The sequence below is a fragment of the Pundamilia nyererei genome, unplaced genomic scaffold, assembly GCF_000239375.1.
Source record: "Pundamilia nyererei isolate P.nyererei 1_Seehausen unplaced genomic scaffold, PunNye1.0 scaffold00088, whole genome shotgun sequence".
In the NCBI taxonomy this organism is placed as follows: Eukaryota; Metazoa; Chordata; class Actinopteri; order Cichliformes; family Cichlidae; genus Pundamilia; species Pundamilia nyererei.
This window is the reverse complement of record NW_005187489.1, coordinates 1,028,181-1,044,853: the sequence shown is the minus strand read 5'-3', so window position 1 is coordinate 1,044,853 and position 16,673 is coordinate 1,028,181. Positions and strand designations below refer to the sequence as shown.

At 40.6% G+C, this 16,673-nt stretch overlaps 1 protein-coding gene across 1 annotated transcript; it reads right to left on the bottom strand.

Annotated features, from left to right (window-relative positions):
- Nucleotides 1-709: 709 nt before the first annotated feature.
- On the bottom strand, nt 710-16,384 carry lck (LCK proto-oncogene, Src family tyrosine kinase). Its single transcript, XM_005738957.1, has 13 exons — nt 16,187-16,384; nt 14,405-14,517; nt 13,851-13,911; nt 12,851-12,941; nt 11,097-11,195; nt 10,842-10,945; nt 8,548-8,697; nt 8,300-8,452; nt 5,804-5,983; nt 3,829-3,905; nt 1,983-2,136; nt 1,764-1,895; nt 710-1,673 (listed from the first exon to the last, which is right to left on the bottom strand). The coding sequence occupies exons 2-13, from the start codon at nt 14,510-14,512 to the stop codon at nt 1,477-1,479; spliced, it is 1,506 nt and encodes a 501-aa protein (XP_005739014.1). The 5' UTR covers nt 14,513-14,517; nt 16,187-16,384; the 3' UTR covers nt 710-1,476.
- Nucleotides 16,385-16,673: the final 289 nt, after the last annotated feature.

Here is a 16,673-nt window from a genome sequence, read left to right as displayed (position 1 = left end):
TAGCCCTCAGAGCCTGCTGTCTGATCGTGTGGGTCAACTGTTCCATCACCATTGCTTCTCTCCATCGTACCAGCAGCTCTCCTCCGTTACCTGTCAGTCTTTAAATTTAGCGTCCATACTCTCACCTCTGCCCTGCCTTTCATTCTCTCTCTGCTGCCTAACACACCTTCTCTTTTCTTTTTCATTTGTCTTCAGCCGACCTTTGCACAGTTTCCACCTTCACCTTGTTGCCCAACAGCACCAAAGGAAGTCATTGTTAAACTGGGATCTGACTGAAAAGGTATGAAGATCTAATTTTTGGTTTGGCAAAAAATTTACTGTGTTCTTCCTGATACAACTCTCTCGATTTATCCAGGACTGGAACCAGCACTACAGGCATGCTGGCTTTTGTCTGGTCAAAAAGCAAAGCAATTAGTATATTTAACTATGAGTAAAGTCAAAGCTAAAACTCAGATTGATTTTGTTTTATTTAACTTACAAAAATAAATTGTTTAGGGAAAAAAATTACAGTACTTGGGGAAAGCCTCCCTATATTATTATTATTATTATTATGAAAAACTGAGCTAGAACTGATGCTTTAATTAGTATAAACTAAACTAAAAGCAGTAAACCTACTCAAGCAAACCCACTCGGGAAAAGAAAACTAAATGGAAAACAAAAATTAAAAAGAAATAATAAATATATAGAAAAAACAAAAAATGACTGTGTTGTAAACAGCATTTTAATGATGCAGCTGCTTTCTCCATATTTAATCAGAGGCAAATTTCTCAAATATAAACGTCTGTGTTATGTAAATAAAATCCTACAATAAGCAAGTAGCGCTGCCCCTAAAATAAATACAGCATTGTAAAAATATTATTTGCCTTTAAAACGAAATGCAGTACAAGTTTAAAGAACCCAAGATCAATGGAAGATTCAGAAGTTACCCCAAAACTTACAGTACTCGAGCAATAGCAATAGTTTGACGGCTCTCATGATTTTAGGGTAACGCACTGCAACATCAGCAATGATAAACTAAAATAATGCACATGTCATCTGGTAACAAACAACATTCATGAACAGCTTCTCTTTTTTTACTGAAATTAAAACACTTTCAAAAACATTTATTAAACAGCAGAGGTAAAACACAGCTGAAGCAGTGAACAGTATTTACATGTTAACAACAAGCACCAGGAGAGCAGCTGGTTATCCAGCTACATCAGTCAGTCCCCAGTTAATTCAAGCAGCTTGGCGATCACGCTCCCCTCTGCTGCTGGCTCTGATCCAGCTGGTTCATATTCATAGTTCCATAGGTAATAGTATCATATCTAAGTGGTCACGTCAGAATATATTTGATGCAGAAACTTGGAAAATGTCTGTTTATCCCTATCAGTAGAAAGGCATGCATTCTTCTAAAGAAAAAAATCAAAATCCAGCATCCACTGTCACAGGCTGTGCCTTAGTTTGAATCTGTTTATTGTATGTGTCTATTCCTAGCTATTCCTGGTATTGCCTCTCTGTGGATGTGAAGAAATCCTCCAGAACATTCCTCAGGTACTCGAACGTAGGTCTCTCCTCCGGATTCTCCTTCCAGCAGTGACACATGATGCTATAAAGAGCATCGGAGCAGTTGTCAGGCTGTGGCATTCTGTAGCTCCGCTCCAGGTTCTGGATTACCTCTGGGTTGGACATACCTGATAAAAAATAAATAAACAAATAAGAAATCAAATGTTTTTACAATTATTATTATTACTAGAATGAGTAATACGAGTGTGATCATTTACCAGGGTAAGGAATGCGTCCATATGTCACTATTTCTGTAAGGAGGATCCCAAATGACCACACATCAGATTTTATGGAGAAGGTGCCATAATTAATAGCTTCAGGGGCCGTCCATTTGATGGGGAACTTTGCACCTAGAAACAATGGAGAAGATTAAACAAGAATCTATGAAATGCTCTGAAATAGAGCCGAAGAGATGATATAGGTAAAGCTGTTGCTACCCTCTCTCGCTGTGTATTCGTTGTCCTCTATGAGTCGTGCGAGTCCAAAGTCGGCAACCTTGCAGATGAGCTCATGAGAGACGAGAATATTGGCAGCTCGCAGATCTCGATGAATGTAATTTTTCTGCTCAATAAATGCCATGCCGTCAGCCACCTGCAGGGGACAGCACAAGACAAAAGAAGCATGAGTGTGTGTGTGTGTGTGTGTGTGTGTGTGTGTTCAAGCACAAAATAAATGGCTGTGTACGGCCTGTGTGTATTTTAGCACTGTGCAATGTTTGTGTGTTAGACACATGAACCAGACAGATTCCCAAAGTAGGGAGTTGACTACTTCCTCGGGTCAGTTCTCTCTACCCTTTCACCTCTGTGCTCCACCCAGGTGCACAACACCAGCTCTACTTCCCAAAACAAAACGCTGCAGTCCTGGCTTTGCCTTCCCACAGACTGAGAGTTTATTACAGTGGCAGTCTGTGACTCATTCAGGTACAACACAGCTCATTTTGAAAGACGTGGACCTACAAGGGACTCTGATAGTGCACTCCGATGAATAAGGAAATTGATGCTAAGGATTTCCACAGAATTCACCACTCCACAAACACAAATTATCTGATACATTTATGGCGATCTGTTCATTTCTCTAGTTTTATCTAGTTTTTCTGAAGCTGCGGTGCATATTTCGGGCGTGAGAATGTGTCACATAGGCGGGGAGAAACCTGAGATGTACGTATGTTTGCGTCTTTCACAAAGTGGCAGTGTGACCTCCACCTCTACCTCTTTATACCTCTTTACACCTTTGTTCCATTCATTTGATTGTGGCATGAAAGAAATAATGGAAAGCATTTAAAAAGTTCTTAAAACCACACTTAGATTTGTGGTTGCCACTCTCAAAATATTATGAGTTAAATCTCTAATTCCTCTAACTGCATGCATGTACTTTGATTTAAACATAAGGTAGGGTTGTGACCACAGCAATAAATCACATTTGTCTCTATGGTCCACTGCATGGTGGTTACAGTTACCACAAAATCTATCAGTGCATAACTGGCTTGAAAACGTTGATTCTGTAAAAATGCGTTCACTGCTGTGCACAGACTCCAGCCCTCTGCAGCGAGCTCTGAGGCGTTCGAGAATTTGCCTCTTGCACATCGAGAATCTCGTCAGGTTAGACTTTGAAGCTTCAGCCTGCCTTCCTGTGGTTTTGTTTTCCATTCCCAAACCTACACATTTAACTTCTTTGACAGGTTATATTTCACAAAGTAGGAGTGGGTACAAATAGTAATATATGCTTAAAATTTTGCAGCTGAAGCCAGTGTGAAGTCAGCAGTTGGCTGGTTTAGCTTTGCTTTGCATTAAGACTGGAAAGATAAGGAAGCAGTGGGTCTGACTTGAAAGAAGTTTCAACTACACTTTTTCGTTTTCGACCTAAGCTTATTATACTACTTTCACTGCCACATGTATTCGGTGGCAAAGGCCATACTTTTAAATTTTTAGCTACGTTGGCATCTTTGTGCAAATGTGTGATTAAAAAAACACAAGATAAACTGTTCAGGCAATAGCCCCCTTGTTCGGTGGTAATAAGCCTCTGTGGTATATGTGCCACAGTGTCTAGACCAGCCTGCATTCATCAACATGGTTTCACATCTGCACGCACACACACACACACACACGCACACACACGGTTCTGATATTATCACCAGATTAAACTAAGCCTCAACAGTGGGTACTTTACTGCGTGGAAGTGCTGTGCTAGAATAATAGGAAGTGAAAAACGAAATCTTGTAAATAACTTGAAGAGAGGATGGAGATAAGTGGGCAGATATATTGACTGTAACAATAAATGTCTTGCCTGAGATGACATCTCTATCAGGACGTTCATGGGCAAATTGCTCCCCTCTGTTGTTTTCAGGTAATCCACCAGGCTACCTGTAAGAAAAATATACAACTTAAGTTTTCATTCATTCAAAAAGAATAACAGGTTGCATAATGGCGCGTCCACATTACTGACTGTTATGCAACAAAGATTAGGCAACAATGAATGCTAAAATGAATTGGAAAAAACCATGCACTGTCCACAAGACTAATTATATTTCCCTTTATCCACAAAAAAAGCCCTCGCGATTCTCTGCAGCCATAAATACAGCGAGCTGGACCAGAATAGCACCTCAAATCAGTGAACATTTTACTTGGAGGAAGCAGAGACCATCAGTTAAGTTTCTGATAGCTGACTTTGTGTTGACTTTGATTAGCAGAGAACAATACCTCTGTGCACCACCCAACCAAGTCAGACCAAAGGAAATAGTTTCAGAGGAATGACTGTGCCAGGAAAGAAGAGGCAGTTACTCCTCTGCTTAAGTCCGGAAGACAGTTTTTGAAGTATGAGAACCAGGGTAAAGCTCTTTGTCAAGGTCACAAAGGGAAGCTGGGATGGCACGCCTGTTATTTTCCATCTTTGTTGTCTCTGATAATAAAAAAAGGGAGAAGCGGAAAAGATGGGAACTCCAGAGCCGTCCTTTCTTTTCACAACAGAAGCGACAATTGTGTCCCGTTAACATGTGGATCCCAGACAAAGACACGGCCTCACGTAGAACCAGTGCTGGTGGTTTGCAAGCTACTCACAGACGACTATACAAAGGCACGCCATTCATTTCAGCTGTAGGCCCGTTGTTGTGTTTGTGACAGCATCTCTCTGTGCATTTTGCGATTGTTCCTCTCAGTGAAAGATTTGTGGGCAGTAAACCTTTATTGAGAGTACTGAAACTGCTAACATGATTTGTGATTCACTGCAATTCCTCATATGTTATGTAAGAGGAGAGGGGAAAAGAGGAAGACACAGTGGCGAGATGCTGAACAAACTGTTATTCAAAGCGCTGCGGCATGTTTGTTTACGGCCGCAGCGGTGCAGTGTGCCGACATTTGTGTAAATGTGTCCCTGGAAAAGAGCCAGGCACCATCAGGGGTCTGTGTGAACAATAACACAGTGATTCATCCTCTCCTAATTTAACACCCTTCGTCTCAGACGGGCCGGAGAGACTTCCCCTTGATGCGTAAACACCAGTAACCTGTCTGGAAGAGGCCCAGCAAAGAAGTGAAAGTTCATGTTTGCTTTGAAACATTTTAGCAGCCAGCAGTGAAGGCCACGAGGAGAAGCCGAAAATGGCCTATCAGAGCTTGGCCGCTTCATCAAAGCAGCAAGTTTTGAGGGGAAGGGCCCGTGAGTTACTGTGGCTGCCTCATTCAGATTTCCTCACACGACTCGATTCGTGTAAAAATTACAGAGCTTCATCTCTTATCAAAGATCAAAGTCAAACAAACAGAAGGGCAGCTGTGGATGTACCATCAAAACCTATTCTACTGATTCAACAGGCTCACTGAGGTGGAGCAGGTGTATGACGACATTATGACTCAGGGAAAAGAAGAAACGCATTGGGCTGCCCGCTCTTTTGTTCGAGCATGTGCTTTCACCCAAAGTCTGATAGGAGATCAACATGTTTAATCCTGAGCGTCTATAACAGCGCGAGAACTTACAACAGAAATTCTTTTGTCTTTGCTGCAGGCTGCAGGCACAGAGCTCACCCTGACACGGCAGGAGATGTCAGACAGGCTTAGACATATTTTAGATTACTTAATTGAATGGAAAGGAGCTGGTGTGATTACAAACGCATATCTCTTTAATTTACCTTCAAATAGGAACTGCTCAGAAACACTGATTTATTTTCCTTTAATGCTTCAGCTGACATGTGGAATTCCCTCTTGAGTGTTGGGCGCTACTTGCTCATTAGTAAAATTCTCCAGGTTGTGACACATGTTGTGTTTCTGCCTACCATTTTCCATGTACTCGGTGACAATGTAGATCGGCTCCTGGGTAACCACAGCGAAGAGGCGGACGAGGCGAGGATGCTGCAGGTTCTTCATCATGTTGGCTTCTGCCAAGAAAGCTTCCACTGACATAGTGCCCATTTTCAGATTCTTGATTGCCACTTTCCTGTCGTTGTTGTAGACACCTGAAAACATATGGTAAATGGTAAATGGCCTGTATTTATATAGCGCTTTACTAGTCCCTAAGGACCCCAAAGCGCTTTACATATGCAGTCATCCACCCATTCACACACACATTCACACACTGGTGATGGCAAGCTACATTGTAGCCACAGCCACCCTGGGGCGCACTGACAGATATCTATATGATATCTATATGGGCATATAGATATCACAGGGTTAACTCATGCTGGTGTTTACCACTTAGCACTTTTTACTTTAGTATGTCAGAGCTGAAAAAATTGAGCTAACAAGCAAGTGTCAAAAAATGGCAAGTGTTTGAATGGCCACTAGAAGCTGGTTTAACCTTCCCATAGTTAACAACCTTCCCATAGTCTGGTGCAAAAACAGGTTTCTAACTGTTTCACTGTTTAAATCGTGGCAAGAGGACATGCAAACGCATGACTGTGGGTTGAAGTTTGAAAAAGACAAAAGAAGTGTTATATAAATACACATCCATTTAGCCTTTGGAGTTACACATTACAAGGGTGTGTCTGCCTTGAGTGTCTTAATATTTAATCTGTTACCCACCACCAGTCCAGTATTTGTGCAGTGCACCAGCACAGACTATGACTGTAACTTGCTGAGCGGTTTGTCAGTGAGATGGCTAAAATGAAGTGGGTGACTCCACGTTTGCCGTTGATTAAATAACATTGAATGCTAAATCATTACTTTTGTGTGCGGCCATGACTAACCAAGTCAAGTCAAATGTTAGAGTGCTGCTTGAAACAAGTCACCCAGTACTTTATATAGTGTAAAGTAAAGACCCTAGAATAATACAGAGAAAACCCAAGAATCCGATGACCTCCTATGAGCAAGTACTTGGTGGCTCGAAGGAAAAGCTCAGCTTTAACAGGAAGAAGCCTCTGACAGAACCTCAGGGCAGCCATCTGCCGTGTCTGGGGTTGAGGGTGAGGGGAGGAGCGTTTAAAGCTGAATGGCGAAATGCGGTGTATAAAAATGTTTGCAGGCTCCGTGCTTCTGAAAATGAAATCATTGTGGGTGTAACAACAGAAGATTTATTATCGCACAGCACCAATCCCAGCTATGGAGACATTTGGTAAAGCTGTCTTTTAATAAGATGTTTTATCTTTATTTTATTGTCTTTTTTTCCCTTCCCTGTAATGAAGGCCGATTGATATCATATCGTGCCAAATATGTCAATCAAAGCAAAGTCAGCAGGACTCCACTCTACTCATTTTTAGAAAATGTAACGACTTTTATCCACAATCAAATGTTAGATTATAACCCTGAACTGATTGCCAAACAAAGCTATGCCTCTACTCCAACTAAGAATGTCCTGTTCTGTCCACACGAGTAATTAAGCCCGTCTAGTTGCCGGCTGGTGATTTGATGACTCTAAACACAGCTCTTTTGTCACCAGTGGAGCGATTCAACGTGGGCCAGGCGAGCAACAGTTTTTGAATGGCTTTCATGCAAACAGGTTCTCATTCCAGCTCTGGAACACTGACACCCTCCTCATGCCAACTAAAGCCACAACCGAGCAGTTTCACTTTCAGTTACACAAAGCGCTGAACAATTCACACCAAACATGAAGTGCAGCGACACTATGAGCAAATTATTTTTACTATTCAAAGCATCTCTCTGCCCCTTTTATCTACTATGGAAATCTCGTTAGAAGACGTAGTTGTGTATTTTCATGTGCATGTGAATAAACATTTCAAAGCCAGGGACAGTCGCACCCACAATTCAAGAATGTCACTGAACCAATGTTTGGATGAGGATGAAGAAACAAACAGAGCTCTGGCTACATGGGAGCAAACATTGTAAGTATAAAGTGGCAGTGAGTGGAGAAGTTCCATTGTTGGTAATGTTTAGCTCTTAAAGAGAGGTTTGTTTGGGATGTTAAATTGTGCTGGCAAATGAGGATGGGGAATAGAGGGAAAGTTACCCCTGCAATTCAGTAATAATGGGGTTGTGGTACAGATTAGTTCAACTGATACCCATGTGATCCAAACACTTTGTGTCTTGTTTACCTTAATCCTTCACAGGAAAGCCAGATTTATGCTGCTTGAGCGATGTTGTGTAACACGGTTAATACCTCCCATCACTCTTCAGTTAACCAGCTCAAACAAGCCTACAATTAAGACTGCATGGAGGAAACGCTTCTGCATACACTGCAGAAAAACCCTGGCGAAAACTTTCTGGCAGCCACGCAGTCAAGGCCACAGCCAGATTGAGCAACTGGGCTTTGTACACACGATCTTTTTCTGCAAAATTCTGCAAACCTTTAAAAGTCATGCAAATGGAAATGCACTTACCCATCCAGACTTCTCCAAACTGCCCAGCTCCGAGCCTGCGTTCCAGTTTCAGAGACTCACGAGGAATCTCCCACTCGTCCTGCCACCAGGGCTTCTGCGGTGCCCTAGACTGACATGGTTTCACCAGCTTTGTGCACAGCCCGTCTGCATCACCTGAATGACAAAGAAAAGAAACGTATAAAATTATTAGAATGAAGACTCCACAGTAACCAGCAATATCGATAATCCCCTCAAGAGGCTGTACGCACGTGAGTGATGATGGACGAGCTCCTTCAGCGAGTTGAAGGATATCTTCGCTGTGATGTAGAAGCCACCATTGTCCATGTTGCGGATCCTGTAGTGCTTCACTCCTTCACCTGTGTTATGGTCCAGATCTCTCACTGATAACGAGTATGATCCTGGAACAGGAAGTTAGAACCATGATGATTTACTCTAAAATGTCCTAACTAAGCTTTTCACTGTCAGGCACTGAAGGCTTTCCAAAATACATCATCCACTACAACGCATGAAATTAGTAGCTAATGTATTGGAAATGTCAATATTAATACATCAGTACATTAGTACAATTAAAAAATTTTAATTTTCTCATAATATAGACAAAGTTTAATGGTAAAATGGCCTTTGAAGCAGAAATAATGTTGTGGGCTGATTCGCTCTGCGTAGATTTGCAACATCGTGACAGCTTTAATGCTTAAAGTTGCTAATCTGATCATTTTTACCAACCAGGAGCATTGAAAGTCCTTTCCACCTGACAAACCTGAGATACATGCACTATCTACTCCCATGTAACATAAAAATGTTTGCTTTGTTTCCCATAACGCTTTAAACAGGAAGCATATTGGTGTCATGGAGTTGTTATAGCTTGAACACACGTGGTAACCTCTGGGGCTTGAAAATTAAGAAAAGGCTTTGATGAGGCAGTATTAGGGTCTCAGCTGTTGTGAGTGACAGGTCGATAATACGTGTAGCTTCTAGCTGTCTTCCAGGTGTCACCTCACCCGCTTCCTGTCACCGAAATGGACTTTTTGAGCATGTTTGCTGCCATGTTAACAGACCGTCCAGCAAACTCTTCCAGTTTTTCGGTGAGTGACTTACTAACAGCGAGTAGCTGTGTGTGCATCTGGATGCATCTTGGCAATTAAGCTAGCTAATATAGCACTCACTGACCATATCAAAGATGGCCAACGTGATGGGGTGATAGTGGTGTTTGCAAACAGACTACAGTTTTCTCAGTGAGAAACAGCCCCAGCCCTGGTCTCTGTTAACAGTTTCCTGGTGGTTTTATGGGTTTAGTCGCTGGTTTTTGGTGAGATTTTCGATTTGTTGAGTAAAATGTTACCGTAAGTCCATTTTGTAAAGTTTTATCATTGAGCATCAGAGGATGCTCATTGGCTAACGACTTGTGGTTTTCATATTAGCACTCAACCATCTGGTCCAAGTATTAGTACTCATTGCTCCACAATAGTGAAGGCCATAATGCCAAACTTCAAGCTGAAAAACATAGTTGTGCAATCATCTATCTTTTATACACAGCTTATGTTTTATTCAGCTGAAGGTGAGAGTTTGAATCCTGTTACATTTCTGAAAATTTACCGCTTCAAAGGTAAGAGGAAAAAAAAGGATTTACAAGCAACCAAATGATGCAACCATCACTTGATTAAGCTGGCAATGAAGAAAGCATGACAATGATTCTCAGACAGGTTTTGGTTTACGTGGCTGGGGTCCTCTTGTAAAGCTTAATGCACATATGGGAACACCCCTCAGTAACCAGCCTACATTGTAGAGACGCTGGTGTGGTCGTCTTTTTGTTGGAAAACGATTTGGGTGGGTTTTTTAATCTGTTTTTATTGTTTTATGTGTTATGAGGTTTATCTTGTTTTTATGGACTATGAGTCTGGGATAAATAAAGATTGATTGCTTGTAATAATTTATATTTTATAGTCATTTTACTACAATGCATAGAAACATCACTTTTCTCACAAAATGTGAGTCACCGTGTGTTCCAGTGTGTTATGAGTCAGAGTTAAATATCTGTGGTAATCACACTGTACTGCGTTGTTCTGTGAGGCTGTACGTGGGCACAGTCGAGTACTTTAACAATTATAAGGTTCATTCGACGATGTTAAAAAAGCACAGTGTAGACCTCCGTACAGAACTGTGTGCCAGTGGCTAAAATAATGAATCGTGGCACACTTCAGGGGGGTGAGCATTTAGCAGTCGTGGCTTCATTTCCAGTGAAATTAATGCAGCATGTAAGTCATATTTTTATTTTAAGCAAGGAGCAGGAAAACAAAACTGAAACAAAACAGATGAGACAAATTGGGAAACAGGTAGTGGGATTACGGGAAATGCACGTAATAACAAAACTGACTGCTACTGAGGAAACCAGTCATATTGTTCATGATCTCACTTGTTCCATTTAGGTTATTAAAGGTTTAAAATGTGACATATAGCATTTAAGTGCATCTCAATGTGAAGTAAAACAGACTGCTGAGAAGCCGCCTGTTGATCTGCGCAGTCGGTTTTCTGTAGAGCATTTTACCTTTGGCGGTCTCACTCTCTCGAATCAGGAAGGAACCCTGCGTATTCCCAGGAGCGAGGAGCAGCCTCATGGCTTCGTTTCTCGAAATGTTCCTGAAGAACCACCTGCAGCGCAAACACACCATATGCTTCACACTTTGAGCTAACCACTTCCCTTCCCTCAGGGACAGATAATGCATTGCATGACATGAGATGGTGTTGAGGTTGAATGACATGGCTTTGAAAGGCGTGTCAGCGTGCTTCCTGTGTGACGTACGGTTCGGTCTCCACGGTGGACAATGCGACAAAGTTGTAGGGGATGTAGCCCTGCTGGCCTGTGGTGAGAGACTCTGCCAGATACCATTCTGGATCATCCCTGCATGTCAGAAGAGGCAGCAACAATACTCTGAGTTAGTTATCATAGCCGTGATGTGTGTCACACAGCTTCAGAAAACAGGTTCAGTTCAACCCCAAAAAGGCCTCAATAGTCTTTACGTGAATAAAATGAAGCGCATCGCTGGGAGGGAGAAAAATGTGTTGCTCTGTGTAAAAGAAGAAGACGCTGAAGGGAAAGAAGGATGCTCAGCACAGACTTAATTGTAAACGGCCCTAAAAATTAAAGATTTAAGATCTTGAGCTACATAAATTAATCTTGTTATGTCGTTGGAGTTCTGCCTAAAATCATTAACAATTGTCACACGTTTTAATACAATATTAGCTAGCAGTCGTTCCAGGAAGTTATGTTTTCTATGTCACAAACATATTTTTTTACTAAAAAACTGGTAAATCTTGCTACATTAAGTGTGCATGCAGAACACTAGCTTTTTATATTTTGATATATTAACTTTAACTTTCAAGCAAAAGATTATTTTCTTTTCTGCGTACATACACATTTACCCACATATATATAGCACAGTATGTCATATGGCTTTATTTCCTTTGCTGTTATATATATGTTTTTCTCTTGTTAAAGTTTGTGTTTCCTCTTTCAAACCCGCAAAATCACACGTCTGAATTTTTGGGGGGCATTTTTTTACATTTATTCAATTTTCAACAGCACACATTGACAGGAAGTGTTGGGTGAGATCATGTAGTCATAACATTTCCCATGTGAAAATACATTCTAAAACATATGGCGTGTATTTACAGTGGGTGCTCGGCAGTCCAGCAGACCCACAGCTGTGTGCAAGTATGATTAAAAGCTGAATTTAAGTCATTTGCAAATAAGTTAATCCCAATATTTAACTGAAAACGTACAAAGACAATATAGCAAAAAATGTGCTCAATTTAAATTTGGCGTCAACAATACATTAAAAGAAAATGTGGGGACAGAGCAGTTAGAGACTGGAAAAACTGTGTAATACGCAAAAAAAGCAGTTGGTGGAACATGAAGCTAGAAATGTTAATTAGAAACACGATCGTTTTTATAACGAGTGTCGCGCAGATGTTTTCTAATTTAAGTCTTTATCTGAGTCTTTCGTATTTAACGCTAGGGCGAGGCTGAGCACTTGAAATATCGATACCCATGATCTAAAAACACCACAGCCATCTTTTGGTGTAGTAAACAATGCGTACTGTCATGCAGGTGACAGACGTTCTTGCTTATTTTAGCAAAACACTGCTACTCTGTATTATTATTACAGCAGCTTGGCTTCACTTGTGGTCCAGATGTGTCAGCCATCCCAAAAACAAGATTACCCCAGCTGTTCCAATCAACAAACAAAAAAGAGATTTCACTTTCAAAACTGCAACGATTGATTTTCTCGTTTTCCTAACATACACAGGGTCACGATACACAGTGGAAAGTGTGTCAGTCCCAACTTTTTCAAACATATTTCTGGTATTAAAGTCAAAATGAGTGTGTATATATAATTAAAAACAAAACAATGCAGTTTCTCAGTTTGGGTTGTCTTTGTACAATCATCAGTTAAATGTCCTGGTGTTAAGGTTTTATAGCTTATGCTGGATAATGGACCAGATTAGTTCTTGGTTTCGTTGCAAGACATTGCTGTGTGTTTAAAAGCAGATTACTTGTTGAGGATCTTGAGTTTGTCTCCTTTGTCGAAGCCGAGGTCGCCGTCATGAGTGGGCTCATAGCTGTAAATGGCCACCACAACGTTGACTGCAAGACAAAATTTGTAGTTTTAGATACAATTTTACTTACAATTAACATGAAAAGCTTATGTCAAGCTTATTTCAACCTGTTCCATTTTACATATCTGACAAAGACATGTGGGGCCCTTTCACGGCGGCACATTGTAATGCATTACATTACACAGAAAAAGCAAACGATCCCCTGTGAGCGTGAGCTGGCGATGGCGAATGATCCCCTCTCGTCAGAGTGTACGAGAACAGCAAGTAGACATTTACAGGTGAATAATTAAAGATTTATTTATAGGGCAAGATAATGGCATTATAAATTGTTGTCTTTTCATTGTTTATAGAACTAACTCCAACTTAGAGGCTAAAAATATAATAGATGAACTAGCGGAAGCTGTTTCCTACATGGGGAAGTGAATCATCATAAAAAATGTGTCACTACATGGTTTACTGTAACTACTTGCTGCAACTGATCCTGGATCACATTCATTATTACACAAAGGACCCAGGAAACAAAGTGTGGCTGTGGTACTTGAGTACACAATAAGCCCAAAGTTACTTGAATAATTTCATGCATACTTGGTCATATTTGTGTAAACAGCAAGAGGAACCACCGCGGAAACCAGAGAATGGAAAGCAAATGGAAAACTTTGTGTTCATAAACAATGAAATGGAAATATTTATAATGTGATGGGATGAGGGAAAAGTCCAGATGTACTGACACTGACACAATAAAAAAAACTATATTACATAATTATGTATACAGTTATTTTCAAATTGTACTCATGCAGTGCATCTATTAGCCCGCAGGAAAATGTCTGAAGTGCTAAACTGAGGCTGTCGTGTGTAACTAAGCGAAATAATTAAAAATGGATTTAACTCCATCAGGATAAGTTTATAGACAAAATTTACTTTTTCTAAAACTTATTACCTGGTAAAGGTGATGTAGGAGGTGTCATCTGCGATGGATATGGAATCAGCTGCTCTGTGTACTGGGAAGAAATTAACAAGATTAGATTTCCATTTTATACTTTGTAAGATTTATGCGGTCAAACAAGACACCGTCGCACGTCACATTCACTGTAAGACCGTGAAGTTCTACGGTTTCATACGTGGATCGTGACGGTAAATCGTAAGACATGTGGTTTTCTCCTTTATTTCTGTCATTTCCAGTCTAATGGGAAATCTAATTCTCAGAGAGGAAACAAACAACATTGGACGGATAGTTACGCCCGCATTTAGTTACACAACCAAAAGGAAACTTTCCTCACAGTTATGTAAGTTATACAGAAATATATGACAATAATCAACAACAATCCACACAACACAAAATACACTGTGGGTTCACAGCTTATGTGTTTGTCCCCCAAGTGGTCATTCTCACACACACCACAAACCAGAAGCTTTTCATGTATGGACGCTCATTCATGTGCACCAACACACTCACACTAATGTGCACATACTACACACAAGATGAACACTTACTGGGTTGCATGATTGTGGCGGTATGGGACAGTTGCAGTGTTCGCAGATTTCATCCAAGTTCTCCATCCACTCACTGTCTGAATAGTCCGAACTGCAGTTGCAGCCCATCTTTTCTGCATGGCGGAAACTTGTGGTTATTTTCAAAATGCGATGCTCATAAAATGGGAACAACAAATTAGCAGTGGAAGAAATGGCATCTTAGATTCACCAACGAATGATTCCACGTCGCTTTACAACCACATGTTATAATCACTATTTAAAATTATGTAAGTCGAATTCTCTTGGAAAATCTAAAGAAAAACAGTTTGAGTAAATCTTTTTTGGCCAAATTTGAAATTGTGTGCTCTAAAAAGCTTTTGCTTCCGAAAACTGCTTCAGTCGGATGTGACTGAGGGCCTCGCCTCAAAATGGAGCCTCAGAGGGAAATCGGGCTCAGAAATAAGAGTCTGAGACCTGAAGGGACTTTTTTTAAATGCTACCCTGCGTCAGTTAAACAAAATCACATCCAGGACTGACACAGTTTTGCTATAATGTTCAGCAATGTTCAATGTTCAGTCACATCGGGGCATTTCCTGCTCTCATTCTGGAGAAAGTAAAGCAGGCCCTGCAGAAGTGTACCAGTGTTAATCTGGTATAATCCAGCATCTGCACGTGCTCTGTTTATTGTGTTTTAGACTGGTACTCTGTATGAACCGGCTTTCTCAGGCTCGCTTGGCTCCCACCAGACCATTCATGGAAGAAGGTCAGTGGGCCAATCGCAGCAGCCGTCTGTCCCAAAGGCTCAAAGCCGTGAGAAAAATCTGGAGAGTAACAGCCCGCTACTGCCCTGAGACCCCAAGAAAGGAATCACAGAGGGATCATAAAGATGTTTTTATTTTATCATCAGCACTCCTACACTTACTGACACACACTCGGGGAGTAATACAAGTCAGCATTTTCCACTGAGGGGTTACCCTCTGCTTTTTATCATCGACATCTGAAGGCTTTTCCAAAATCATACTGATGGTTGTTGTTATTGTTTCCAATGTAACCAAGGCTACTTCAGATATTAAGTGTACCAGAAATGATGTGATGAACCAAGATTTTAAGACTTTTGACTTCAGTCACTCATTGTCAGTTCAGAAGCTTGAAGAAACAAACCATAAAAAAATCATATTTTTGTAAAAAAGAATAGATTTTAATAGAGTGGAATAGATATTCGATTGATTTAAGTTTTTATGTAAATTGCTGGTACACCATTTTAACAGCATACTGTTAAATTTATTTACCGTTTTAACAGTTGTCATTGTCGACATTGTTTCCATATACAGACAAACTTGTATAGGAAGTGTCAACTTTGTATCAAAATACTTTAATACCCAAACTTTTTTTTTTTAATGTTATTTAAAGACAGATTAATAAAGTAGATTTACAGAAGCGTTGGTATTTCATTACAAGAAAACGGTTTGTTCTTTTGTGGTCACATCTTCCTTGTAATGCAGATTTATATCAACAGAGGAGATAACTAGTATCTGAATGCGCTTTGTTACTGTTGTGAAGCAGGCTGAACATTATTCATTTATTTATGGATTTATTTTGCGTTGCTGCTATTTGTTATTTTTTTAAGTTCAGTAAACGTCATAGAAGAGACCAAATTTGAAAACAAGCCCCAGATTTATGTAGAATATTTGCTTTAAGACAAGAAAGACGTTTAAATCCTTTCCTGTTACACCTTTATCACAGTTTCACTTTACTTCTTTGACCTAATCTTAAAGTAAGAAGAATCACACGTGTGAAACTCACCTCTTTGGATATGAAACGTCTCCTCAAGCGTCCAATAATGTCCAATAATGTCAGATTTCAGGTGCCGCCATTGGGAAATCTTATTTAAATCTTCTTTTTTTTAAAAGAGCTGTTTAAGTGCAGCAAGCAAGTTTTTCAGCACTTGAGCCTAGGTGTGAAGATGTCATCATCCGCTTCTCTTATTATAACACTATCACAGGAGCACTTGTGCGGCGCCTGCATGCACACATGCGCACTATGGAGGGGAGCAACCCAGAGAGTTTCCTGTCGTTGAAAGGTTGAGGGTTGCTCTGCAGGCTTTTAACAGGTGCTTACTGTGCAGCTGTGTGAGAGCAAGGGGGAACGTTATGGGCTCTACGGTAAAGGGGTCAGGACAGCACCTTTCCCAAACACGGAACAAGACATGAATTTTCCAAAACAGTTTAGAGACGGGGGGCTTTTGTAGGCCGCGCTTTTGTGTCGCTCGCTGTTTGCATTTAACGTGCGA